Source organism: Fopius arisanus, unplaced genomic scaffold (genome assembly GCF_000806365.1).
Source record: "Fopius arisanus strain USDA-PBARC FA_bdor unplaced genomic scaffold, ASM80636v1 scaffold00033, whole genome shotgun sequence".
NCBI lineage: Eukaryota > Metazoa > Arthropoda > Insecta > Hymenoptera > Braconidae > Fopius > Fopius arisanus.
This window is the reverse complement of record NW_011887772.1, coordinates 79779-107358: the sequence shown is the minus strand read 5'-3', so window position 1 is coordinate 107358 and position 27580 is coordinate 79779. Positions and strand designations below refer to the sequence as shown.

General features: G+C 39.5%; 4 protein-coding genes across 16 annotated transcripts; 1 reads left to right on the top strand and 3 right to left on the bottom strand.

The window, feature by feature from the left end:
- Positions 1–234: 234 nt before the first annotated feature.
- On the bottom strand, positions 235–18892 carry tmod (tropomodulin). 12 transcript variants are annotated; one of them, XM_011303696.1, is made up of 10 exons: positions 18455–18892; positions 5699–5851; positions 5445–5612; positions 5030–5377; positions 4804–4958; positions 4614–4710; positions 4367–4514; positions 3591–4171; positions 2377–2434; positions 235–1261 (listed from the first exon to the last, which is right to left on the bottom strand). In XM_011303696.1, the coding sequence occupies exons 1-8, from the start codon at positions 18713–18715 to the stop codon at positions 4134–4136; spliced, it is 1368 nt and encodes a 455-aa protein (XP_011301998.1). In that variant the 5' UTR covers positions 18716–18892; the 3' UTR covers positions 235–1261; positions 2377–2434; positions 3591–4133. The 12 variants fall into 12 exon arrangements, with proteins under 12 accessions (XP_011301998.1, XP_011301995.1, XP_011302001.1 ...); XM_011303693.1 differs by lacking the exon at positions 3591–4171 and adding an exon at positions 3201–3280; XM_011303699.1 differs by lacking the exons at positions 3591–4171; positions 18455–18892 and adding exons at positions 3201–3280; positions 12435–12578.
- Positions 18893–19550: 658 nt separating this feature from the next.
- Positions 19551–21560, top strand: LOC105265896 (non-homologous end-joining factor 1). 2 transcript variants are annotated; one of them, XM_011303692.1, is made up of 5 exons: positions 19551–19755; positions 19853–20833; positions 20918–21047; positions 21135–21236; positions 21297–21560. In XM_011303692.1, the coding sequence occupies exons 2-5, from the start codon at positions 20690–20692 to the stop codon at positions 21467–21469; spliced, it is 549 nt and encodes a 182-aa protein (XP_011301994.1). In that variant the 5' UTR covers positions 19551–19755; positions 19853–20689; the 3' UTR covers positions 21470–21560. The 2 variants fall into 2 exon arrangements, with proteins under 2 accessions (XP_011301994.1, XP_011301993.1); XM_011303691.1 differs by having other exon boundaries at positions 19552–19755; positions 20918–21236; positions 21297–21554.
- Positions 21561–21676: 116 nt separating this feature from the next.
- Positions 21677–24482, bottom strand: RabX4 (RAS oncogene family member RabX4). The gene is made up of 5 exons (XM_011303689.1): positions 24290–24482; positions 24103–24163; positions 23878–24016; positions 23605–23808; positions 21677–23531 (listed from the first exon to the last, which is right to left on the bottom strand). The coding sequence occupies exons 1-5, from the start codon at positions 24411–24413 to the stop codon at positions 23433–23435; spliced, it is 627 nt and encodes a 208-aa protein (XP_011301991.1). The 5' UTR covers positions 24414–24482; the 3' UTR covers positions 21677–23432.
- Positions 24483–24772: 290 nt separating this feature from the next.
- On the bottom strand, positions 24773–27031 carry LOC105265894 (uncharacterized). The gene is made up of 3 exons (XM_011303688.1): positions 26459–27031; positions 25942–26387; positions 24773–25882 (listed from the first exon to the last, which is right to left on the bottom strand). The coding sequence occupies exons 1-3, from the start codon at positions 26649–26651 to the stop codon at positions 25697–25699; spliced, it is 825 nt and encodes a 274-aa protein (XP_011301990.1). The 5' UTR covers positions 26652–27031; the 3' UTR covers positions 24773–25696.
- Between the last annotated feature and the right edge of the window lie 549 nt (positions 27032–27580).

The window sequence follows — 27580 nt, the reverse complement described above, 5'->3', positions numbered from 1 at the left end:
TTCATCAGAATTCATCGAACCTCTATAAAACCACAAGTTGAAAGAAATTTAGACCAGTCACTCTACCAAATTACCTCATTCACCTAACATCCGTCACTCGACTCATGTCCTATGTATCATCTCTCTAACAACAATACGACAATGCAGTGCCACTAAAACAATAATAAACTCATTTTTCATTATTGCTTTTCTTATTCCCAATCAAGTCGACAACTTTAAGACAATATGTACAGATTTATCATTCGTATGAGATGCTAAAATAATTCATTTAAAATTTATTCATTCGAATATTAATTATAATATTTAGTGGTTAAATATATTATAATCATTATTGTAACTGTAAACGTAAATAAAATTAGGCAGATGATCTCGTGGGGTTGGCCTTTTCCAAACGATGAAAATGCCTATCGTCAACATTATCTTCTCTCATCTTTTTTTTTTTATCATTTTAATCATTTCGAGTCCAAACAATTAGACAAACAGTGAGTTTCAAGAGCTGTCAATAGAAAACGACTCAAGTGTACAAAAAAAACCCAACGATTCTACAATTGTGGAGGTCTCAACATAAAACACTGGTGATAAAAATATCTTTAAACTTGGTGCAATATTTCAAAAAGCTCGAACAGTCAGTATAAAGCTATCGTCAAGTCATTCTACTTAAATCAATTTTCTCTTTCGAAAGAAGAAAAAAAAAACATTAAAAAATATGTGACCGTTTTTCTTCTGTTTTTTTTTTTATGGTGAGCCTATCGCTGTCAGCCCAGTATCAGTCCTCATCATGATGGATGTGTTTCCCACATTCACGAGAGGTCAGTGAAGGATCGAAAAAAAGTTCAATAGTGAATCGACTGGATTTGATGAATAGTGTACGGTCAAATGATTATTTTTTTCCATTCAGCCGATAATTTGCAAATAAAATCCATTAATATTCTAAGTAAGCCTCTTTGATCGTTGAAAAATTGTCACCAAGTGGTATTGTCAATTATAAAATAATTCGTTAAAATTTAAAGTTGCGGATGAAGCAAAGCCTGTGAAAATATTAAAGCTCTGAAAACTCGGCGAATAATTCAATGGCATTATTCGATAAATTGTTCCGCTGGAAATTCCTGTATTTTCGATGTGAATTGATACGTTTTAATGGGCCTGAGATTTCCTCGTGATCCATTTAGAATGGTCCACATGATTCCAACGTTCAATCGTCACTTCCTAGCCCAAATCATTATGGAGTTGCGAGATATCTTTCTTGTTCAAAGCTGACGATCTGTGAATCGATAAAATTTCACTGATTTTTATTCGGCTAAAGTAAACGAGGGAAAGCGAGCGAGGAAGGTATCGGAATTATTCGGCGTATGCTGGGAATGCCTGACAAGAGGAAATAACGAGGAATTTTTGGTTGCAAGAATTTCTTCTCTCAAGCTTCTTGGATGGATAAAATATGATTTGAGGATGTATTATATGAGGATGCGAGGAAAAATTTCTCTCTTCCGTCTAGTCCACTACGAAAACGTTGAATCCTCTAATTTATTGCTTCTACCATAGGCTGCTTAACGAAAAATAACAAATCAAAAATATAATTCACCTTTCTGAAAATTCGGAAATTTCATAAATTCCTATGAGACACACGAACCACTGAATTCAGACGAATAAACACAGCCAAATAAATCACGAAAATGGAATGAAATTGTTTTTCGATGCGAGCAGATTTCAATTCTTAACCAACTTCCCGATAGCCGTATAAATTCACGCCCGTGGGCAATTCTATTCGATATGACTAATCGAGTGTATTCAACCGTCATGAAAAAAAAATTCCACTCCGTACCGATAAAGGAGGAAAAACAAACAGACGTAAAAACGCAATGAAAACGAAATGAAAAAGTGGAATAAAAAAAAACATGAATGAAATATCAATAAAACGAAAACCATGATTCTCTGATGAATATGAAGGATGTATCGACAAGTAGTCGGCCGGAAGGAACAATTCACGTTATTTACTGAATTGCCATTGTGAATTGTCGTAATAATATTTATCTACAATTTGCGCTATTTTTCCTCGACAGCCTCTCTTCATAGGTCGATTAGTTGGGAATGGATATATCGAGGAATCGATCCATCTTAGAATATTCAAGGACTTTTTCTACTTTATGTAAAAATTTTGTTTACTTGGATATTCTTGTATGAATCATTAGGAATGAATTGATACATTTGGAAGATGATGAGGTGATAATTGATGTTTGAAAATTGTAGGAGAAGCCTGCAATGTCAATTGAGAATTAAAAAATTCATGAAATAATGAAAATGAATGCATCAATTCAATTTTAGTCGTTTCACTCGTTCCATAACTCGTAAAATTGATATGTGGTTACAAAGATTTCTTACCTGGAGAAATGTCAAATGCCAAATTAAGATGTTGCCACCCCGAGTCGGGACTGCCGTACTGCAACACAAATTATATTACCATGAGTAAAAATCTCCAGTGGAGAGAATAAGGCACAAAAAAATCAAATCACTGGCCATGGCAATCGAATTAGTATTATAATGCTCTTTAAATTCCATCATTACAAATTCACAGTTCACCTTTCCATCGTATTTACCAAAAATTTTAACACTTTTAGAGTATTTAGAGATTTATTTGATTTATTTAATAGTTTACATTAAACAATCATTGATTGTTCAAACAGAAATTGAATGGCTTGAAAAAATCACATTGACATTTTGTTATACGTGAGAAACGGTGAAAACCAAAACCGTGTTATGTGAATTTGTCACTCAGTTAACATCTACGGTACATCAGGATGCAGTCATATGATTAGACGTAGGTACGTTGGGAATCTCTCGGGAGTGGAAGTAATGGTGGGTGTTAGTCGGGTTGCGTGTAAATTAATGCGTCACCTCTTCATGACGCCTGATGGGAAACGGTACGAGATAGATTGTACAACGAAATCCACCACTGAAAATGAGTCAACAGCAGTTTCCACATTTTCATCCACCCAAATTGCACTTTCCATTCATCCACTAGTAAAAATTTTAATGGAAAATCGTGGAACAATTATTCCACATTTTGAAAAAAAAACTTGCAATTACCACGGTCACAGCAATTTCATAAATTAACATTCTCAAACGCGGGGGTTAGTGTCAATTAATATTTATGTTATTTAAAAAATCAACACCAAATTCAGAGTTACGGATCAACATTTAGATACCTTTCACTGAATAAGGGCGGGTTTCCTGTGATTCATGTTAAAGAATCGGAACTGTAGCCGCAACGTTAGATCTTTCCGTACTGTTGGGGAAATAATCGTGTAAATATTGTACCATCACCAAGTCTCAATCAAGTCTCTCCATTTGGGTCGAAACGAGAAGAACATTCTCGCGTAGTCAATTTGTCATGTTGCGTATTAATTGCCAATAAAAAGCCGAGTGAGTAGCAAAAAAAAAAAAAACGAGAAGATTATGAACGAAAACAGTAATGAAAACTTCACGAATAGAAATTCGACTCATCTCATTTTATTATTATTTAATTAAATCTAGAAATTAGTGCACGAAAAGGAACCGTTAGAAACTGACAGACACCTGATAATGAGAATACTCACTGGTGAGCGGTTATAAAAAGGACAATTAAGCAGTTTGAGGCGTAATGGGGGTTTCCGCTGCAAGAACGGAGAAACCTCCAGGACCAGCGCCAATTGCAATTATCTTCGCACGTGCCAATGCTTCTAAACGGCAGACTATCCACCAATCAATATTAAATTACATTGAAAAATATAAATTTATATCGAGAGGTGGCAATTCCGCCATTAAATCCACTCAGAGTATTAAAATCAATCATTAATATCCAACGAAAATTCAATTCTGCCCGAGGTGAATGAAAAATTTTTCGAGCGATCAATAAAGAACAGCAGGTCTATTTATCTAATATATCGTTTTAATTCTCCAATGAATTCAGCGAGGCGGAATGTAAATATTGAGTCATGCGGAGGTAAGAAATCGATGCAGGGTGATAATAATTACCTCAGTGCAGCTGTCGGAAGTAAAAAAAAATTGTAAAGCGAGTGAATAAATAATAGCGGATGATATTGAATGAATGATGGATTGGCTAAAGCTCTAGAATAGACTACGAAGCGATTCGCGGAAATTCAGTACTTGTATTCCACGTAATCTACGTACTGGCTTCCTGAGGATCAATAAATTGGAAAAATTAAAGCGTTATTAAGCCTGGGCTGTCACAGTCTCGTTGTTCAACGTAAAAGTAATTTTTCCTAATTCGTGAGAATGTTCAATGATAATTTTTCATTTTTTTGGAAATAGTATGAGTATAGTATTCCAAATAACTCAATCATTACGTGAAAGGAGGACTTTAAATACTCACTCCTGTCGATATTACGCTGCAGATGAGCTGCAACGCGATGTCTGGCATCATTAAACTCGAGATGGAGACCCAATCGCAAAAGGGTGGGATTCTGTTCAACCAAGTGTGTTATTTCCATCTCAATTTTATTACCCAGCACCTGCGATCTCTATCGTAAAGATAAAAATACATCTTGGGTGAAAAATCAAAGTATACGGTATAAACCGGAAGATGGAAGATGGAGAATTGATTTGTTTTCATGACGTACCTGATTTGAACAACGGAATTCCTCGATGGATTTAGTGTTGAGTAGAGCTCGAATGAGTCTCACCATCACTGTAGGGCTAATGAAATTTGTTTCCACACTATGAACACAAGAAAAATACATTGGTCAGTCTTTAATTTTTATAGAGGGGAAAAATCCTTGAATAATAATGCTATCGATTGAATCTGCATACTTGAGTACTCTAAGAGTTGAATTTTTCTCCATTGCCTCAGCCAGTCTCATGGCGGTTCTATCAGTTAAACCGACGTTTGTTAAACTAAGTGCTTCCAAATGTGTATTACCCTCCAGTGCCTCGAACAGTTGAATGAACTTCTCTTCGGAGATGTTCTGAAATTAATAGAAAAAAAATAGAGTTATGCTCTCTTGAAGAAATCACTGGTCAATTAAAAAACTCTCACCTTAATGTTGTTCAAATTGAGATCAACAAGATCGCGATCATCTTCACGAACTTGCTTGATCGAAGCATCGACGTCTGTGTCATTAGGTGGATCCATGGGAAATACTTTAGGTTGGCTGGCTTTAGTGATTCCATCCCACCCAAGACCAACTGGCTGTCCAGTATTGAGCAGCGATGCATGATACTGATCTTGATTCATCATCGAATGAAAGCCAAGAATGGCTGCCAAATCGATTATTTCATCTTGAGTAGCCGAGGAGAGAGCCTGTTCGTACTCTTCCCCAAGGTCAATGGCAATTTGTTCATCAGCCTGTTTTTCCTTGATGTTGTCTTGAGACGGTGGGATCCACTGCAAATCCATTATTATTTGAATACCTTAGTCTTGATTCTCAGTGAAAAAATAACAAGACACTTACTTTCTTTCCTCTTACAACACCAGGTACGTATGGCTTCAGTTCTGGAATATCTGGTGTTTCTAATGCCTGTTTGTTTATATGCTCGATGAGTTTTTTACGATTGAGGGGACCCGTTGGGCTCTTGTCACACTCGTAGCTACAACGTTGCGAAGGTGGCATAAAACTGTCCTATTAAACCAACCATGTTTCATTAATCCATTTAATTTGATTGTACAATAATTAATAACCCCCCCTCGCAATTCCCATCAACTTACATCTGGATCAACTTCTTTGGCTAACATATTGATTTCCTCGGGAGTGAGCTGGGAGAGCAGCTCATCAACATCCACATCATCATAATCACTCAAGTCCTTGCCATAAAGCTTGGCAGCCGTCGTCATGGTGCTTTTTTTATGAGACGCCGATGTCTGCAAACAAATCCCTTCATCAGTATATTCATCCACTGAAAATCTATCTCTATCTCCATCCCCCGAAACCCCTCCCCCCCTCACAATAAATTCCCTGAGGCCTTCCGGCAAATCGACATCAGGCCCTGCAATGCCCCTCGAGCCCTCTTTACCTTATTAAACCTTATCAAGCCCTATGAAATACTCGAAGCACTATAGATAACGACTGGTGGGAAAGGTGAGGACAAGCCTCGTCCACTGACAAATGACAATGACTAACCGAAGGTACGACTCGTCAATTTAATGCTCGAGAGACAAAACGCTACAGTCAGAGCCGGCTGATGCCCTCTGACCCCGTTCACCACCGTATCGATTTTCATTGACAAGTCGACTTGCCAAATTGGCAGTACATAGTAGAAAATCATATCCGTGAGTCCCCACAGCAACAACTCATTGCATAAACTCACGATCAATTGGACACATTGAATCACTCATTTATTCTCTCAGTTACCTTGGCGCCCAACCCTCAATTTATTTTCTCAATCTGGATTTAATTTTATTTACGAAAGGGAAATAACAAATGGAGCAAACCTCACCCACTTCAGGTACTTCTTCACAGACGCACGTTTCGATTCGACTGACCTGCAGACACACTACACATATACAGCGACAGCGCCCTTTCAGTACTGATTCAGTACGACTACATCACTACAACCGCTTCCGACTAACTTCACTTCAAAACAATCAGATTCAAGACACTCGAGAATCTCCTCATTACGTACCACACCTTCACTCAACCATTACTTTATCTTTATTTTTTTTATTTTATTTTTTAGTCCAATTTTCTCTGATATTAGAAATTTTTGGGAAAATGCCCGAGTTAGAACGAACGGTTTATGGAGAATGTTTGCGCAGGAGCGCTGCGCAGATATTGACGTTTACTCAGGCGGGGCGCGAAGTTTGAATTACCGGCGAGTTTCCAAGTTGGATTGAAATAAATTCATTAAATAAATGAATCATGTAAATATAAAATTTGCCAATATATCAGGGACAGCCTCATCCTCATACATATTCGTGAAAAAAAAATAAATTTATACTTGTAATAAATTAATTGTTTAATTTGTTAATCGCTTGTACGACCTTGCGAGAAATTGCTCGGATCGAGTGACTAATTAGTCATTATAAAATAACATGAGAATAGTGGAGCCAGTGATGATTAATTTGACCTCACGTAGTAATTATATGAATTATGAGGGTAAGTTTGATATGAAGTGGGAGAAAGGGAGAGAGGGAGACGTCCTCGAGCAAGCGCGATTACGCGCCAAGTATTTGACGGGGGGAGAATAGCAAGAGGAGCTTCACCGTGACCTGTCGTGTCGCCTAAATCTATCATCGCTGGCCCTCACCACCGGTACACCTACCGCCCGAGCATTTACATCCGAGTGCCTACAGCTGCCTGACAAATCCCAATCCCCTGCCGTTATACTGGGTTATGCATACATGTCAACTGCCTCATTGCCATTATGCATGAGCGCAACAAAGTATTCTATTGAATTGATGATCTACGAAATTATGAATAGGAGGTGTCAATAGAAGGTGCCAGGAAGTTGCACGTCTCGTTCAACCAAAGAGTTGTTGGACTTTTCCAGGTAATAAGGGCAAAATTTATTGTCAAATAACATTTTACAATCTCCCCTGAAGAGCTCAAGGTCATTGACAAGATCCAAGTCCAGAGCACCCCTCCAAAATCTAGTGACTCTGATCCCCCAGGACCTGCCTGCCTGTAGTGGCGCTCGACTGGGGGCTTTTTCCACCGCTCGGGCGGACAGGGGGGTTTCAGAAAATAGCTGAAGCCTCCTCGGGTCTGGCATCGGGTCTGGCATCCGCCCAAAGGTCTATACTTGGACATCGTTCGTGCCTCGATTATTAATAGTGAGCACCAGCGCGGCCACTGGCCTTCCCGTGAACTAACATCACCGCATCCCAACCCAGAGCCCCAACTCCCCGACAACACCAACAACACCAACAACCAACCACTCATCTCACGCCCGTGACCTAGGCCCGTATTGATGATGACTGCTGCACCTTATTCCAACGATTCATTTCTATTCATTCCCTCCCTTCTATTAGTCATTATCTTAGTGACAATCCTCTTTACTCTATCAGCCGATCATCAAATATCATATGGACTTTCCCTTTTTACCTCTTGTTACCTCTTCATCGCTCACCAATTTCAATGAAATTTATCATTCAAATTTTTCATTCTATCTCACGGTTGAATTAAGATCAGAACAAACCAAAAAATAAAATATTCTCATCAGCGGTGATTGAGGGATAATTAATTTACGGGTACTAGTGTAGAATGTGATGTGCCAGGGAAAGGAAAGTACGCGATAAATGAATTTTCCCTGAGATTCCTAAGATGGAATAGTTTCTGGGTCATTGTCATGCTCACTGCAGGGAACTTTACGCAGTTTCTAACGAGTCTCTTACTCGCTCGCTCTTATTCCCCACCACCTTAAAAATACATAAAAAATAGTTGAAACAATGGGAGACAGTTTCACCTCGGTTCGAGCAATTGGAAAAACACGCCGACAGGTTTTTATTTTCAAAGAATTCACGAATAGTCGAGGGAATTTTCCCAGAAGAAGAGGCCAATGTTAATAATATTCGGAGAAATGGGAGCAAAATGGAGAAGAAATCATTTCTAACAATAGTTGCAGGTGAAAAACGTGAAAGATGATGTTTATTTTTTTGACTAGTTGAACAAGCGTTCACGTTATAGGTACATGTTGAAACTGGCCAAAATAGTTGGCAGACAGGCACGTGAAGACACGGATTCTTTAGTAATCTCATGATTAATCTACGTCACATGGTGCTCCCTATATTTTTATGTAATGCGAAAATTGATATACTGGCTTCCTGCATTATCACGACGTTTCAATCCACTCGACGCGCAATTTCCCTCGGCAATGATGGAGCTGTCATTGGTAATGCTTGGAGAGATGAAACAGAAGTGGTATCAATCATCGACGAGATATTTCAGCTCAGCCTCGCGAAATTACAAGGAAGTAATGCCACTGCGAGAGCCTCAATGATCAGTAAAAAAAAAAATAGGAGAATTTCTGAGAAGATGTATCAAATTATCCCAACGGTAACAAGTAAATTTTCTAAAGAAATTCCATTCCATTCCATTCCTCAACATCCATAATCAGCTCAATGGAAAAATAACGCGCAAAACCATTTCCCAGTAAGTACTAGTGAACTCGATCGAGAGAGACCTGAACTCATGGTAAATGTCAACACGATTTATCTGAACGATCGAGGAATTCTTCGGCCCTGTTACAATCTAAACCTAACAGACCCTATCGCCTTGTCTTGCTTTCACTTCTGCACCTAAATCAACCATCGCCTTTTTCTAAGTTCCCAAAGCCATTGTTCTCTGCAACTGGTCCTCAGGAAACAATAACTGCCTTGTCTGGATTGCACCAGCGATACTCATCTCAATTCGCATATTTCACCCGATCTGCATATTAGATACCACGTGTGCATTTCCCATCTTTTTGTTTCCATTTATTTTTCCCTTCAAATCACAATGATAAACGAGTAATGAGCAGTTATACTCTTGCTCCTTTCAATTACTTTCATACGGAAGGAAGTGAAAAAAAAAAATGAAATTCTCATTACAGAATATTCATGTTATATGAATTTTATTCTCTAAACCCGTTGGTTTGGAGTTTAATGGGTGAATCGTAGCGTTGCATGTTCCGGCGCGATGCTCGTCCCGTTCTCAAGTAAAAATTCTCTCGAGCAAAAAAAAAATCAGGAAATGTGAATTGACACTTTGTTGTGCCCCGAAATAGAAAATTCACGCGTATACCGATCTAAAAATAGCCCGTTATTTGTCCTATACCGAATTGAGTTTTAAATAGAAGTCGAAATTTCTGAGTACAGGCATTTGAGAATTTGGCGAAAAAAATGAAAAATATCGGTGCACGGTAAACAAAATAAATCCGACAATTTAATTGGAATTTAAATGGGTGAGTGGACTTGGACAACATGAATGAAACTGACGTATCCCATATACTCAGTAATACACAACAGTAAAACTAAAAGCACGAGAAGGTGCCAAAGTACCGACACCCGGCGAAATATTCACGAGCGTAGTAATCACGTATCTTTCTCGTGTACATGATTCTATTTTTATTTTCCGGTCAACGTTTACAGAGTCCACCAGAGTCAAGCCAAACTGGGCAAACCTATCGCAAAAGCACGTGCGATACAATCCAACTCCAACAATTCACTATCGAATCGATAAACTAGGATAAATGTTAAATATTATTGTCCCTCAATTTCGAGAAATTGACTGAAAATGGGAGTTTAAAAAAAATCACTTATCCTACTTTACCACTTGGCAACAGACTATTTGGGTGCATTGATTCTTCTTAAATCAAGTGCCCAGGCTGTAATTGAATAAATAAATTGAGAAGGGTGGTCTTACCGAAAAATTTCAGAGAAGAACTGTGAAGAATAAACTCGTAGTGTGTAATCACCGGGAAAACCGTAGAAGTCAGACGAATGATGCCACTGGAACGAGTACAACCGCGGGACTAATCCAACAATCGCACTGGAACTTGGACGAGGTTACGGCAAATGAGTGAGTGAATGGTGCCTGCATTGTACCCACTGGACTTTGTGGGACTACACCAATGAAGATGCCATCGACTTTCACCGACCACCACTCACTTGTCAACATCACCTCAATCACCCAATTCACCAATCATTGATTTGCAAAAAATCTTTAAAAAAAATCCGCCACCCTTTCATCAATCCTCAAACTAATATGAATCCAAATTATTCCACAAAAGGTGGAAGCAACCATATCTCGAATGCTTAATAGTTACGCTGATGTCATTATTGAATATCTCGAGTGATGATGTCATTATCGCTGAACTTCTCCCACTTGTTACTTGTCCTAATTGACAAAATGTGCTCTTTCAATAAGAACTCCCCGAAATAATCCATCTGAAGACCTTGAAAACTCCACGCGCGAATCCCTCTTTATCTCTAAAGATAAACGTCATCAACTAACAAAACAAATATTAACGTCTCCATGCAGAAGAGGCAACCGACCAGCTCCAATATTTCCAGCTTGTTGATAAGTCACGTGATTAGCCATCCATGGCAATCGCCCTTTCACCGTGACTCATATCAATGCTTCTTCATTAAAAGCGAATATACAGACACAATGGAAACCAAAGAATGAGGATGGTATGTGATGAAGTGGAGGGGCCAATAAAATGTCAACTTTCTTGGCCAATATCAGGCATAAACAAAACAACTTCTCAAGCATTTATTTAAATCTCAAGTCTTCATGAGATTTCTCAGATCTTTCTGTCAGATTGTCCGACCTTGGAGGCCTGGCAGCACTCCTAACGTTTCTCAAATGACTTGATGATGGCTGTAATCATCCGGAGACAAAGAATACTACAAGACAAAGAAGCTCGCTTCTTATTAATCAGGATTCGTAGAAGATGGGATACTTTTGAAACAAAGAGAGCAAAGAAGCTAACTCTTCACGGCTGAGGGGTACGACTTGTTTGAGAGAACAATCCACTGAATCCAAGCCGAAAAGAGTCTAATCTAGAGGGGAAAAGTTTCAATTGAAAAGGACCTATACAAGAGCTAAAGCTAAATCCACACCATCTCACCCCATCGTCGAGCGGTGGTGACGTGATTTCCCGCCGGCTGCTCCTGGTTGTAGTCGTTGTCTTCCTAGTAGTTTTCCTCGTTGTCTGTGTGACAGTCTCAAAAGGCTTCTCCCAATCCTGGAAGACCTCCGTTGTCGCCATGATCACTCGATCGAATTAACCAACTAATAACACCAAACTGATATCCAAGTAAATCACAATCACACTTATCAGAGCAGTATCACTGATTACTCTTCCAATCAGCACCGGAGGCGACTGCCTCGTACTCAATGCCCCGATTAAAATCAACCAATCCGAGATATTAAAAGCTGTTTAAGTGCACAGACGAATGGGCCAGACCAGACTGAGGATCCAGTCACAGTACTAGGATAAAATGCCACTACGAGACAAGTGCAGAGCCGCCTACAGTGTGCGCGTCTGCACTCTGTGTTTCCAGAAATACAGGGAAATAGGAGTATAATTAGAGCCACTGCAGTGAGATATGAACATGACGATGGAGGGCCATGCACACCCAGAGATGCCGGTAATGTCATCAAAACAACTTTAAACGCACAGGCAAATTATCTTCAATTGTAACTCCCTCCCCCTTCCGCCCTTCCGCCTCCCACCAATGATTAATAGAACATTAGGAAAGTGCAAGAGACCTTTTCACTCCTCAATTGATGGCCCATGAATATATACATTAGCCACGTGCTTTCCCAAGGTAATCTGCGTCCCATGAATTCCACAGATTGTTTTTATTGTCGAGTATGAATTATTTTAGTCTACCCTCGTCACAAATTATTTATGATACCCTATAAATACGCCGAAATCTTGCATCCTTCATTGCACTCTTGTCTTATACCCCTTTTCATAATAATATGAAAAAAAAAAAAAATTATCCACTGCCTCACCATACTATACGTGGAGTTTATCTCGCGACGAAGGGTCCTGGTGGTCCTGACGCTCTTCCTGGTGGTTTTCCGTGCGGTTTTATTTCCACGTGGAGAATCCCAATCGTGGTACATCTCGGTGGTAGCCATCGTAATGCCAATTACCAATCAAGAGAATTCACAAACAACTGAGCATTCCCGATGGGGTACAGATAGTTCTCCCGAAGGAATATAAACGGCTACTGTTCACCGCGTCGACTGGACCAGACTGAGATTCAGGGGGTGATGAAAGGAAAGAGGAAACTCACAGCGGTACAGCGTCTGCTAGTCACTTTCCAGAAATACCATAAATATAGCGTATAATTAGGAAAACAGGAGGGAAAGAGTAGACCGTAACGGATGGAAGTGAAAAATGGAAGTTTCAGAATTCCTTGGTGACTTCCAACGGTTATTATAATTCTTCATGGTCCCCCCCGGAGTCTCGGTGATTCCTCAGTTAAACATGACGTATTGTAATTTTTCACAAATTCAGAGACAGTTATTACCTCACTTTCATCGTATTTATTGGATTTTTTTTTAAGGAAGGTCGTTAATCTTGATTTTTGACGAATGTACGTGCGCGATGGAAAATTTTACCCCGTGGCATCGAATGGTGGCAACGTTTGTTTGCTAACGCAGAAATAATATTTGGCAGCGTTCGAGCCTTCCGTTTATGTAAGAGGCCAATGGATGGACCTATACTGTTTTCAATACCCGTGAACATCAATAATCCCAAGCATTCAATTTGTCCTTCGAACGTAGAGCACATGTGAGCGGCTTCTTGGCTGTGTCTAATTAATGTTTGCCATCATAATGAATTGAACATGTTTCAAACTCTGAACTCTATTCTCATTTTCAATCTCTCACTCATTTTCACACCAGTCTACCCCGCATTAATTTTAAAAAATATAAAGATTCGTGTCTCTTAGCGTGTCTCTTGGAGAATAGAAATTTTAGGTACCCCAGAAGCATATTTCAATTCGTTTATAAAATTTGTAGCAGATAGGTGTGGAGTTCCCCGCAAAAACGTATATTCTGTTGGCTCATCCCATACCAATTTAATCGAAATAAATGGAACTCGTGTTGTAATGCGATTTCCTGGCTATTCTGTCGTCTCCTATGAATATTGTTTATGCTCATCGCAAAGAGGAAGTCATGTAGGATCATTCATCATCGAGCCAAGTTTCTCTCCAAATCCCAAATTACCTGAGCAAATTAAATGACTGGCATCGCGAATCAAAAAAAAACAATCGCTTCAACCGTCACTCGTCAGGCATCTTCTTCTCCCGCAACGCAGCCAATGATTTACAATCAAATCCACTACCCTAGATCCTCGTCAGATGGCGTTCAAGATGGTCAATATCCCGGTGCTTGCAAGCTCAATCGGTCTTTAGAACTTGCAGATGGCGACGTAATAACATCATTCAAACATCAAACAACTGCTCATAATTTGATGGAATTCAAATTAAACGACTGCAACGAAAATCAAACAACAACGAGTACAATTGCACATAATTTCCTTCGCCAGATAATTGGAGGAATGATTTCAGATAATAAAAGTTAAGACAAAAAGAGAGAGAGAGAGAAACTTCCTCCACCTTTGGTTGTCCACACACACACAATGAGATGAAAATCGCAGTGGGTCATGTCCTTCGCAACTTCAAATCAGAGTTAACGCAAGATCGTAACTGTGGAGGCGCAAACGAGGTTAAATTTATAGACCATTTAGCAGGCCTCCACTATCTGTGAAATACATACAAGAAAAAATAAATAAAAAAGAGGGAGAGAGAGCTGATGGAAGACCTGTTGAAGTCTTCGCTCAAGGTTGGCATGACATATGCGGAGTGCACTTCTGGATTCTGCGAGTTGATGAAGAAAATTATCTCAAAGAGACGCATTGATATCGTCCCCGACGTTTGATGACTCCTTGATTCCTTGGAGTAGAGACTCAGGCGTCATGACATTGCAAATTGCCCAGGGACGGGTGTGGGAAAGAGAACAAAGTGACACCGTATGACAGTTAAAAGCTCCATGTCGTACTTGTCTGTGACGGTGACGTGGGCTGTACATATCCGGAACGGTTGGTTACCCGTTGCCTGTTGCTGAAGAGAGAAGGTACCCTCTCTTGGCAACCAACGTCTTCTCCATGAATGAAAAATTATGCGGCAGCTTGCGTTCCTCGGATCCACCATTTCGACAGTATGAAAGAGAAGACTCGAATTTCCATTTGAACATTTGCTACTTCAATAATCTATATTGAATCCTTTTTCTCAAGAAACATGTGCCGAGAACATGAGAAAACAAACTCGAGTGCCCAGTGGGTCTCCACAAGGAGCAACCCACAATACCGAGGTATTAAAAATATAACTGAAAAGACAGAATACATGAGACGGCAACGTTGAAATATTTTTATTTTTGAGAGCAGTCAAACACACTCAAGTTTTTATACTCAGCGGGACTGAGATCATTGACACGGGTTGTCTAGATTCAGACACGTGCACACAAAGGGAAAAAAGATGGCTATTATCGAGAAAAGGTTGTCGAAGAAGTCTTGTTTGAGTAGAATCTTTCCGTTAAATTAATTCTCGTGAAAATAAGTGTCTTCCGTTTATCCCCGCCTATCTCGCTAATTACCAGAATTAATGAACCCTGGAGCCGGAAAAGCCATGCCCAAATTCCCAATAACAATGCCACCATCTCGAATCCGAAAGGAGGATGCGGGACATTAGCATTAGACAGTAAAAAAAAAAGTCTTTCGATAGGTTCGGGACAGCTGGCGACACTTCGTTATACATTATATTGGCGACCATACGCCATTACGGCTGACGTTAAGACCGACGATCATCGAGTTACTCTCGTCGGACTTTAACACACGGATTCACTTACGCACTCACGGTATTTCCATCCCGCTATTTCGTTCTACTTGAATTTCCACTTAAATCCAAAACAAAAAATGTGACGCGGTGTTAGGCAATAGAGGATCAAGCAACTTTCTCTTCAAAGGCCTATAAGTGACAGCGGTCAATGCTTGTTGAAGAACAACCCCTTTATCATGGCTTTATTTCACCACTAATTATTATATATTGCCTCAATAGTCTACCAATGAAACGTCATCCGTCATGATGATTGGTCAAGTGAAAGAGTTGTCTCACTGCAATTTCCAGGAGCTCGCTTGGTGGAAAATCCGTCATATTGGATACAGTCCCAATGTACAAACACCGTGGATTATCTATTTCTGGACAGTAAGAGTGGGATTAGGCAGTGACTGTGAAGCGTAGCGGTAAACCATCGACCGACTTTGCTTTTCCCTCACTAATTGAGATGCCCTGACACCGTCATAGTCGTGTCTCACAAGCCATGAAAGAAAAGGAAGGCTCCAGCCTCTTCATCCGGATCTACTCAGGAAAACTCAGGCATCTTCGGTATATTACATTTAGTGAAGGCATCAAAGACAACTGCACCCTCCTGTTCTCAATTAACGAACCGAGCAGCAAATTGGCCTGCCTCTTTGTCGTTACGAAAATCAAGTAAAATTTTAACGTCGTTCGCCTCGGCGTCGCGACGATGTATCGTCTTTTCCCTACCTTCCCCTACCTTCCCCAACCATCCCCTACCGCTCCTACAATTATTGCTCCATATCTCATGGAACATCAACGCCTCCCATCAATGCAACACTTCCGGCTGATTTCCATCAACTCATACGCCTGACATTTTACTCCATCACTTGGCAAAGGCTTCGCCTTCCTTTTCACTTTTATTTATTTAATAATTACTTAATAAAAAGAAAAAAAGAACGTCAATCTCAGTTCATCGTTAAGTGTTCACGTTTGAGCCATGAACATGTCTGCAAACTCGAGAGACTTAGTTCTCTGATGTTCGCTCGTTTTGTCTCTCACTGGAGCACTTCGATATTACTGAGTACAGTGTCCTGTTTATAAATTATCGCCGGCTTTTCTCCTGGCAACAGTCCCGCAGTCACCCTCGTTTCCCTCTTAGCTATCAACTGCTCTATTTGTTCCAAACTACCTTTCACAGCTGTCAATGTTTCGTGGCTCCGGAGAATTGACACAATCGAGTATCATTTCTGTCAATTCTCAATTCTTTCAACTTATCATTAAAACCACTTGTGAAATTCACTTTTTTCAGTAGTATAAGTCAGCGTCCAGTATGCCCAACAAGTGGTAAATTTCTATTGTCAGCACAATAAATTTTCAGACGAATGAGCAATGGTTAATCTGCCGGAAAGGCAAAAAGGCTTCAATTACAACGAAATTTTCAATTTTAAACAAGAGTAAAGCGACTCACGACACCCACTCACGTCATCAATGACGCTGGGAAATGCGCAATTCCCCTTGCTTTGGTCACTCCGATGACCTTGAACCTTTATGAAAATAGAAAACATCCTCTGGACGCGTGGAGGTGCATTAAAATGACTGACGTTGAGTCCACGACCCACGCGTGTCACTTTTGTATTTTTCAACAAAAAAAAATGGACATCTAGAATATTAAATCAGTGCTCCCACAGCACAAGCCTGAGAAACCTGGAGATATTATTCAGACAGTTGGGCAATTGTTTACGTTACATTGCCACTTCTAAAAAATATCTCTAAAGAACCCAACAACGGCCTCACATCTCTCAAGATTCATTAACGACAAGGAATTTCCGAGATGAATAACAGCGCCAAGAAGTGTTTCGCTTGCCTGCCTGAGGCTTCCGTCAAAATGGAAATCAATTTATAACCTTTGGCCGTGAGTATCACAAGTGCCAGGATGAAAAGCTACCTTTCATCAGGATTAATGACCATTCCAACATCTCGTCACATTCCCTTCCGGAGTGCTGCATCAATACCCTTCTACACATTGCTAAATCACCACCAGTCCTTTTCATTTTGTTTTTTTTTTTATTTCTGCTAGTTGGATTATTCTCGAGAGGCTCCGAATCAAATTGAATCGATTGGAACATCACTGGAAATAAACGGAAGCCCCTGGCTCGGCCTCGATGCTATTTTCAAATTCGACAGTCTTATGCTGCTTTCCTCCTTTCCTGCTTTCAAACACACAACACTCAGTCAATCGTCAATAAAACGATAAAGCCGAGTTTTGCTCAGTTGAACATTTCATCCTGAGAGCTCAAACGACGGAATCACATAGTGTGGTCGTCGGTAAAAAAAAAGTTTATCCCTGTGGAGGTTTAAATTTTGAGTAGGTAAATGTCTGAAATAATCCATTCGACATTGAACTGCTCTCTGGTTATCTTGGAGGAACAAAAGGGAGTAATGAAAATAGCTAAATGGATAGGGGACTAGATTCTATGATGATGAAGCACTTCCATAGCTGTCGGTATCACCTGCCGAACGTGCAGTAACACATTTTGCAGAAGCATCGAAGAAGCGACGATGAGGGTATCGTGCACCTCTGCCAGATTCTAAAACCGTTTCTGACATTGACGCAGAATCACACCGACATATCGTCGAATATTTCTCAGGAATAGTGCCGGCTCGTTGGAAAAACAGAAGGAATAATTAATATTCCAGTCCATAGCCATTCAAATATCCAATTCCCCTCCCACATCGAACATATTATAAGTAACATCGGTGATTAACCTTTCATTAATACCCACGTCATCTCTCATTGTCAATGGAAGCCATAAATCCCAGCTTAAATACGTTTCAAATCCCACGATCGAATAAAAAAAATAATGAAAACCATAACCAACAAAAGGAAGTCATCGAAATAACTCATCAGAAAGACGTGCATCTGCTGACAGTTATACGCTCCATACCCTCGGAATTACTAGCCCATTAATTTCTCCTTAATTGCGCTTTAAACCCTGCCAACTCATCCCATCGAAAAACAAAGTTCAATTGATTCATAACATATAAATCTGGTGTAAGTAATCGGCCCTCCCACCATTACTTTGAGCTATTCGAACCTTCCTACAACCAGTCTTTAATCCAGTTCTCTTTTAAAGAAAAAATTCTAAGATGATGATGTTGACTTACTTCTTGAATCTTGTACCTCGTAGTGGTCGTTTTACGCCTTGTAGTGGTAATCTCGTAAGTCTCCTCAACGGTCGCCCCATTCTCATCCAAAACCATGTCCTTAGGTTCCACTTTAACATCCACCTCCTCCTTAACATCCTGCTCCTCATCATACTTGGGTTCATCATCATCATCATTCTCCCCATCCTCTAAAACCTCCTCTTTCACCTCATTATCTTGAAGGTTGACGTCATTATCTCCATGCGTCTCCATCACTTCCATGTCTCTTCCGATATTTCACAAAGAGTTATCACACCCTCAACAAACTGTCTTCAAAACTAATCACAAAACAATACTGCTGTCTTCAGAAGATTGACATCGATATAAACCGAACGTTATCCCGTGATCTCGTCGACGCGGTGATGCCTGGTGTACTGAAGAGTCAGGGCGTCAAGGCGTCAAGGCAAACCGAGGAACACCAGTAGCCAAAAAGCACCGCCACGCCACCACCAGAGTATGTCCCTCAGAGGCGGACGCGGTTCACGGCGAAAATAGAATTGGATTGGACTTTTCCATGAGAATCACAATACACCCCCCACCAAATCCTTATTATCCACTATGTACCTATCCTTTGTAACCTTTGTCTCCTTGTGCTTCTGATTTCTCCGTCAGTCATTCGACAGCCCTTGGGCTCACACGTTTTTTTTTTCTTCTCGTTTTTCTCTCTCGTTCGCTCGTTATTTGAGAGGGGACTCAAGCACATGTGGCTTGGCCTATCCCGAGGGGATGGCACCACTTCATGGACACCTGTTGTCACAATGTCCGGAGGAAGAGAGAATTATTGATGATCTGGCTATTGGAAGTTTATGGCTTTTTACGAGTCTTTGGATGTCGAGTTTGTCGGTTAGGATAATTCTATCGCCAATCTAATTTAGGCGACCGCGACCTATTAAAAATGACCTAGGAAATTTACTAAAAATATCGTACAAATTATGCTCTTATTCTTTGTAAATTTTATATGTGTCCCTTTTTCTTGAGTGTAATGGGGTTACGCGGAGGAACTAGTAAATTTAGTATAATCTAATATATGAAGTTATTGACAGATGAATATCGGGAGGTTGTCGAGAAGACTGAGAAGAGTCAATTACCCGTACCCCGGTGACTCTGGCCTCGTCAACGAATGTCCAATCCAAAATGGATATCTCAAACCAGAAAGGGAAATCGAGACGGTCACTTCTGACATTACGAGAGGCCAGACCAGAATTAATTAATAGCGCGAGGGAGAGTAGTTCTTCCATAAGCTGCATTTTTCCGTGCTACAGGTATGGAGCAACACTTTCTCAAAATTCTTTCCGCTTTTGGTTGATTACAAATATTGAAAAAATTCTGGAAATTATTAATGCAACTGGTTTTCTTCAGAACAGGCCATCAGCCTGAAGACGCAGTTCTCGTAAAAGATATCGGAATATCCTGTGAAATTTTGAAAGGTAAACCACCGGGGCTCAATGAAAAATCCTCCATTGAGTACATTTTCACTCGAAGGATAAAGGCAGAATACAACGAGCTATCAGTCGTCACCTCGAAGCTCACCTCTTACACAAAGAACATGATAAAAAATATTCACAGCAAGAAGAATATGAAATTCAAGCCATCCGAGAGTCATGTCAAGAGAGGAGAAGCACCATTGGCAGAGGAATACTTGGATGAAAACGGCAGGGCATGCCTCAAGCTGAGATTGCAGAGTCCGCTGAATAAATGACAAGTTACCAAGAAATTATTCACAGTCACATATCAAAGGAGTGTAAAAATAAAACCACGTCAAAGACAAAGCTTTCAACTTAAATCCTCTGTGACAAAAGATCGATAGAGTGAGACAGTGTGAAAATTTGAATAAAAAATGAAGGAGTCATCGGCATCTGTATTCTTTGGACTTGACCAACCCGACATGGCAAACACAACGGCGCCTCCTCCGTCATGGGATCGATCATCGACTGTCATTTGGCTGGCAAGCCAAATCCTCGTCCTCGTGCCGGTACCCAAAACAAGTCAAAATATCTAAAAATTATTCGTCATGGAATAAAAATATTAGTTGATCAATAACCATTCCCAGTATTCGTATTTTTATTTTCAAATATTGCGGAGGTTTCATCACTTCAGATTGGAATTCGTCGGCTGATTCCAATTTTTTAAGGTTATCCCCAGTGTTTGTTATCAAGATTTTCTTTATTTGCCATTTTTGGGATTTTGAAGGGAAAAATGTGGCAGGAAATCCACGTGGAAAAGGAAATTTTCATGGTGTCAAGTGAGTTGATGGACGACAAGTGGAAAATACTGTTGACGAATTTAGTTGAACTTTGGTTTGAAGATATTTCGCGGGAGGAGATTGTTGACAAGTGTCAGGTGCGGCTTCTACTCTATTCCATTATTCCTCATTGATTAATGAGTTTTTATCGATTTAGTAAGTGGCAATTTTACTTTTGACAGAGATTAAATCCGTTATTGAGCATAGAAGACGTGAATATAGACGAAATAATGGCTGGAGTACTGAGTAACATTGTTAAGCTTGCAGTCCAAGTGACCAAATGGAAAATAAAATTAGAGACAACAGTAGAGGGTGGAGTATTTAAATTTGAAATTAATCTCGTGAAGAGTAGTCCCCAGCAATTGTGGCAAGAGATAACGATGCCCCTTTGTCTCTCAGTCGGAGAGCTTAAGCGGCAAAAGGAGATGCTGATCAAGGAATTAAAAAGAAAAGACGAGGAGATAATGGAGTACAAAGCTAATGGAGCTGAATTGATCAGAAGTGTGTATCAATATAGAAAATTAATTATTCAGTAGTCTAAGCCTCTTTAATTCTTTTTAGAACACATTCAAACATTACCTTTCAATGAACACGCACTCGAAGGAGATCTTTCCGGAGACAGTCCCCAACGCTGTCTCGACATTTTCAAAGAAGCTGTGACCTCAAGACCACAGCGACCTGCAGCAAGTGCCCCTCATTCGTCTGTTCCAATCATAAGCAAGTCTTTTGTATAAAATGTGTATTAGTCCCCTCGAGTAGATAATAAATCTCTGTGAACATAGTTGAAGGTGTCTTTGACGTCGATTATACTGATTCAGGAACGCACACGGTGAGTACAGACATATTTTTATCATTTTTCCTTCTGAATGAAAGGAAAATAATAATAATGATTGAAAAAAAATATGGTTACTAACCATGGGATATTAATGACAACGTAGATAAAAAGTGTGCATGTCTTTATTAATGACTCAAAACATCAAGTTATACAATTTCTCCTACAGCCTTATTGACTATTTAATACTAGAAAAGTTAATATGAAATATTTCGATCGTCACCTTCAACTAATCAAATTGGAAAAAGCCACAAATAGGATTTGCCAATGACTGTTTTTAATTTCCATTAATTCAGAATCAGGGAAATGATAAAAGTAGAAATAAATAGTCCCCTCTCTCCCGAATTAATTTGGTCTTGATTATTGATTTGGTCTTCCAATATCACTTCCATCATTTCCCATTTTTCACCAATTTGTACATTTACAATTGCAATTGCACTACTATACATACAATTTCATCACCCAATGGATTCTCCAGCTAATACTCGCAAAATATGCGTAGTACAGTTGATGGAGGGGCATTCATGATTTTTCCAATTCAGAGGCCAGCTCTAAATTGAAGAATGCTACTCAGAAGGTAGACAAGACGAACCCGCGCCTCTCATGTCCTATATCTCAAAACCGTGGGGAGATAGGCATAACTTCATAAAGCTTCTTTCATAATTCATTAGATTCTCGTCGTTGAGACGTTGGCTGATGACCAAAACAGACCACATGACTAAAACTATCTGAATTCTTCAATTATAAACGTATAAAAAGCAATTCCAGTGTCGCATTGCCCGGTCTGTTATCCCGGAAATTCGACCAGTGCTTTTGAAAGGAGGAAAATTATAAGTTGTACAAAACGGTAATAAACGGTGGTGGCCGTTTATTTTTTCCTTCAATTTATTTCTTAAAATCTTCACATTCTTTCATAGGCACAATAAAGGCTTTATTTTCCGCCAGCATAAATGAGAGAGACGAATAGCGACAGTTTAAGTCTGTTCTGCTTCGAATTGCGGGACATATTATCCTTAAATTTTATAATTCACAGATGATTAAATCATTAAATAAATTTTGTTCCAATGGAATGTTAAAAATCGCCACACCTTCACCGCACAAAATGATTGCATCGCACATAATAAAGCATCAGTCATGCGTTAATTGACTCCGCTTTAAACCGATCATTCCGTAAACCTATTTTACCACTTAGTGTACACCATAATACGTAGCGTCCAGCAATAGGAGCAGGCAGTCTATGCTTTGAATTATCATTAAGTCCCTTCCACCGATCTGTTCCAATGAAACAGAAATCTAAACTCGTGGTCCTCTATTTAATTTTACCTCCTCCCATCTCTCAAAAGACGTCGATCACAATGCGCTTGATGAAGTCTTTGGTTTAATTTGTTACTCCTTATCATCTTCAAATATAATATATCGCGAGTATCGATTGTGCTGATCATAATTGCGTAATTAGGCCCTCCTTAATACATAACTCAGAATACTCCAGAAGCGAAGTCACATTGAAAGTAAGAAAAAATACTAATTTCAATCGTAAATTGATGATTTTCATGATCAATGTTACCTTAACACTTCGCTAGTGAGTTGAGCAGCAAAAAGGTGAATTATTCCAACTATTGCACCATACCTCCATTTTTTCACTTCTTCGCTGCTCAAGTTATAAATCAATAATTCGGCGAGTGATTGAGATGCACCTGTGCTGCAGTTCTACACATTAATTGCCAACAATTTGTGATAAATGATTATTACAAACGATCATTTCAACTAGTAAATGATAAAAAAAATTTCAGCGTTTGTTTTGCTGGAGGTTCCTCGACCTCGTATATCGAATTTTTTTTTTTTTCAATTTCACCAGCTGTAGCTGGCTAACAGGAGCACCTCCAAGCATCCCCTTGTTGTGAAGGCGATTGCGCTTTTATGATGCTGTCTGCGCCTTCTCTCTCTGATGCCTCAAACAAACTCGCCTACAATGGAAAATTCATTATTATTACTATTTATGGTTAAAGAAATAATTGCTGATGTAAAGATAGATTTTACCCTTCGACCTCTCTGCTCCCGTATCCTTCTGGCGAGTGTGAGAAAAGCCTCCTCTATGTTGATGTTCTCCTTGCAAGAAACTTCAAAAAAGGGCATGTCGAAATCGCTGGCAATTTTTTGCCCTCGGTCGATGTCTACGGCTCTGTGATTTGTCGCGTCGCATTTGTTAGCTGCCAGAACTTTCACCACGTCGGGTGATGCATTCTAAAAGATATAATTTCATACAAATGCATCGGTGTGAAACCAGTGACGAGTAAGACGAGTAGAAATTACTTCTTGAATGTTCCGCAGCCAGTAGGACAAATGATTGAAACTCTCGAGACTGGTGACATCGTACATGAGGAGGATTCCCATGGCTCCTCGGTAGTAGGCGGTGGTTAGGGTTCTGAAACGCTCCTGACCGGCAGTATCCCTAAAATTCAATGTTTAAAAATACTTTTCCTTAGCATCTTCCAACACCAAATATTTTCCAATCACTCATACGTGCATTTCACTCACCAAATTTGCAATTTGATCGGTGTGCCATCTAAATTGATGATCTTCTGCTTGAAGTCAATGCCTGGAGACAACGAAACATGACGAAAAAAAAAAAAAAAATCAGGAAAAAAAATCCGACAATTAAGAGCGAAATGAATGATAAATTGAAAAGTGAACGATTGATTTATGGAGAAATAGGGTGACTCACCAATAGTCGATATATAAGTGTCATAGTAACGCTCATCGCAATATCTATGGACAATGCACGTCTTGCCCACGTTAGAATCACCAAGCACAAGTACTTTATAAGTAGCAGCAAAATCGAGCGCCATGTTGCTAAGCTGTGTGGTGATTTTGAACTGTTGTTGGGCCGCCTCCGGTAGTCCGGCCTCGGTGTCGACGTCCGGGGTTCGTACGCTCAGGGCATTTGCCAAATGCATTTACCAGCATCAAATGCTGGAGGGGGATGAAGGATCGATTTCGAGCTTGCGCTCTATCTCCACTTCACCTCGACTTCTCTACCTTTATCCTACATCTCTCTACTCCCTCCCCCGACCACTTCACCACGACTTCAAATACATATCGATTTTAATGATTTTTATAATCAAATTTTCTCCTGTTTCTATCTCATCATTAATTTTCACAAATTTCCCAATAAATAAAACTCCAACTCGGTTTTTTGATTCTTTGGTTGTTTATTTCCGTTGATACCTTCAATTTTATTAATTGACATTTACTTAGCCCTTAAACTCACAATCCAAAGCGTATACACTCGTTAATTAGTAAAGCAATCAGAATAATCCATCGATCACTCCTACAATCATTGGTTTTAAAAGAGAACGCGCCACTTGATAGGAAATATTTTGTATAAAACAGTCCCTGTATAAAAATTAATGTCTGGGATTCATAACTTATAGTTACAATAAATTAAATGAGTTTTCAACGATACAAATCCTTTTTTAACACATTCAGGCACTTTGAAAATCTAGAGCAACAATTCTCCCAAATGACTAGATGATTCCTCTACACGACTACGCTTTCTCTATTGTCACTCAAAACTCTTCTACATGCCGTCTCATCGAGATCTATCACACTATGCCACTTCCTATTCTACCCATTACATCATTAATTAAGCCGTTTTCTACATTGGAACATATAAATTTATAGGTTTTTGGTTAACAATGGTTTAAATACAGTCAACTTTTAAAATATGATTAAATATCGAATTACAGTCTTTTTGTAATGTGTCCATAATTATTTGAAAATACTTTTGATCTTTAAAAAACCTACGTCATTTTTCATGAGCTGAAAAAAAAATATATAATTAAAATTACCCAAGTTTCGAGAAAACAAATTAGAATTTATGAAACTTAATACAGTCTCATTACGAAGCCGATGAATTGAATTAAAGTATATTTTTTAAAAACGTAACACGGATAACTAATCGTAACACAGTCAAATATAAAGGAGATTAATTCGTGAAAACACGTCTAAAAATACGATTCTATACGGGAGTCTTGGGATTCAATTGTCTTCAATAGGAAAATAATTTATCCGCCCAACAAGACGGTTTGTTGAAGAAATTGATAAGAACACTTTGATTAGTTTGCCTGGATCAAAGCATGGCACACAGCCCGAGACCCAGAAGGATCAGGCCAATCATACAGGTCAATTCACGTTTGATTTTGCGAATTTTTAAGCCAGCACCTGGAAGCAACTCATCATCGTGCCACCGTAGGGAGAACAGAGGCATCACAACATGAAGTACATCCGGAATCATGAATCCTAGGTCTCGAATTACCTGAAATACACCCACATGACTTTAAATAGCTCTATAATTGTGTTGAGACCACGATCTACCTGATGAGCATAGCCCTCGCCCCTCAAAACGTTAGTAACGAACTGATCCCAACTGCCTGCAAAAATATGGACAAGTCCAATTCCACTGATCACGAGAGCTTTCTTCGCTGTAACTGGACTCTTGCTATCAGCGAGGATCACCACCAATACCGTCGATACCAATTCAGTAATGGAGAAGAACATCTGGTGATACCACTGGGAGTAGAAATCATCATTCCAATAGTTGATGTAGACCCACCAGGAGTAGTAGTGGGAGAATATGGCACTAATGAAGAGTATCAGCATTCCCAATCTAAGACGACGTTGGAATGCTAGCCAGGCTAGGTACTTTGCTGTCTCATAAAATGCCACAACTCCGATCACTATTGTCGCCCATATCTTCAAGGTATTGGGGGTAGCATTGAAGTACATGTGTTTGTACGAGGCCACTCCTGACTCGTACGAACCTATTATCAACATCGTTTTTTTTTATTCGATAAGTGAATTTTTTAATCTCTTTGCTTTTCAGTTGTCTCACCCTTAAAGACAGTGTCCCAACACGAGCAGGAGCAGTACTGTTTGTCCACATCCCTCGAGTACTCTCTCCAGAAATAATAAAGGAATAAAATATGGAGAGGAGGTACCACCAGAGGTGCCAGTACCCCTACGAATTTCGGCCCACAGTTTGATATGTTCGAGAGGACGATACGTCTCAGTATTCGATGCACCATGTCGGCTTAAATAATCCTTATCCATTTATTAACATTTCCCACTTATTAACTTTCTAAACTACATTTTTATGAGCTCTCAATTCTACCCCATAATTATTCAAACATTGTTCACCCAATTTCGATAGCTAATCCCTTGGACTCCGCTCAATTGAACTCTTGTAAAATTCACAATCATATAAGAATAATTAAGAAAATGGAAGACCCTGGCATCCCTGAGCCCTTTTAAGAAAAGTATCAACACTTTTTGGCAATTCGTTAGTTTAATTCAATTCAGAAAACTGGCGAGAACCGGGGAATAAGGAAATTTCAATAGCCCATCGGGTTTCGATTTTCGCACTCTAGAGTCTATAGAAACGAATTCCAATGAGTACGAGTCCGGCACTGTAGCTGTACCCAAAGAGGATTGACTAAAGTAGAGGCTCAGTTCTGGGGGTTTGAGTGACCCCAGCGGCATCGTAGTACTGCACCCCAAGAGAGGGAGGGCGCCACACGCAATGCTTTTGAATGCTTTTTTTTTTATTTGTTTAACTGAAATTTAGCCGACTGTAGAACGTGCGGAAGGGGGAAACCACATCTTGTGGAATTTCAATGGAAAAAATTATTCAATCTATTGAATATATACCAGTAATGAATTTTTGAATTTAAATGAGCGCGTTGTCCTAGCGGTAACGTCCTCGACTGGCACGCCGGCGGCCCGGGTTCAATCCCGGCATCATTCATTTTTTTTTTTATTAAATAATTCCTATTTTTTGTTTTGGTAAATGGCTAATTAATGGAAATATCGTTTAAAAACTAAATATTTGAAAATCAAGACGATATCCAGTAAAATTGAAAAATTAACAATTTTTTAAAACGATACTTTTGCAATATATATACTCCTAATGAAATTTTATTATTGTAAAAATGCGTTATCCTAGCGGTAACGTGCT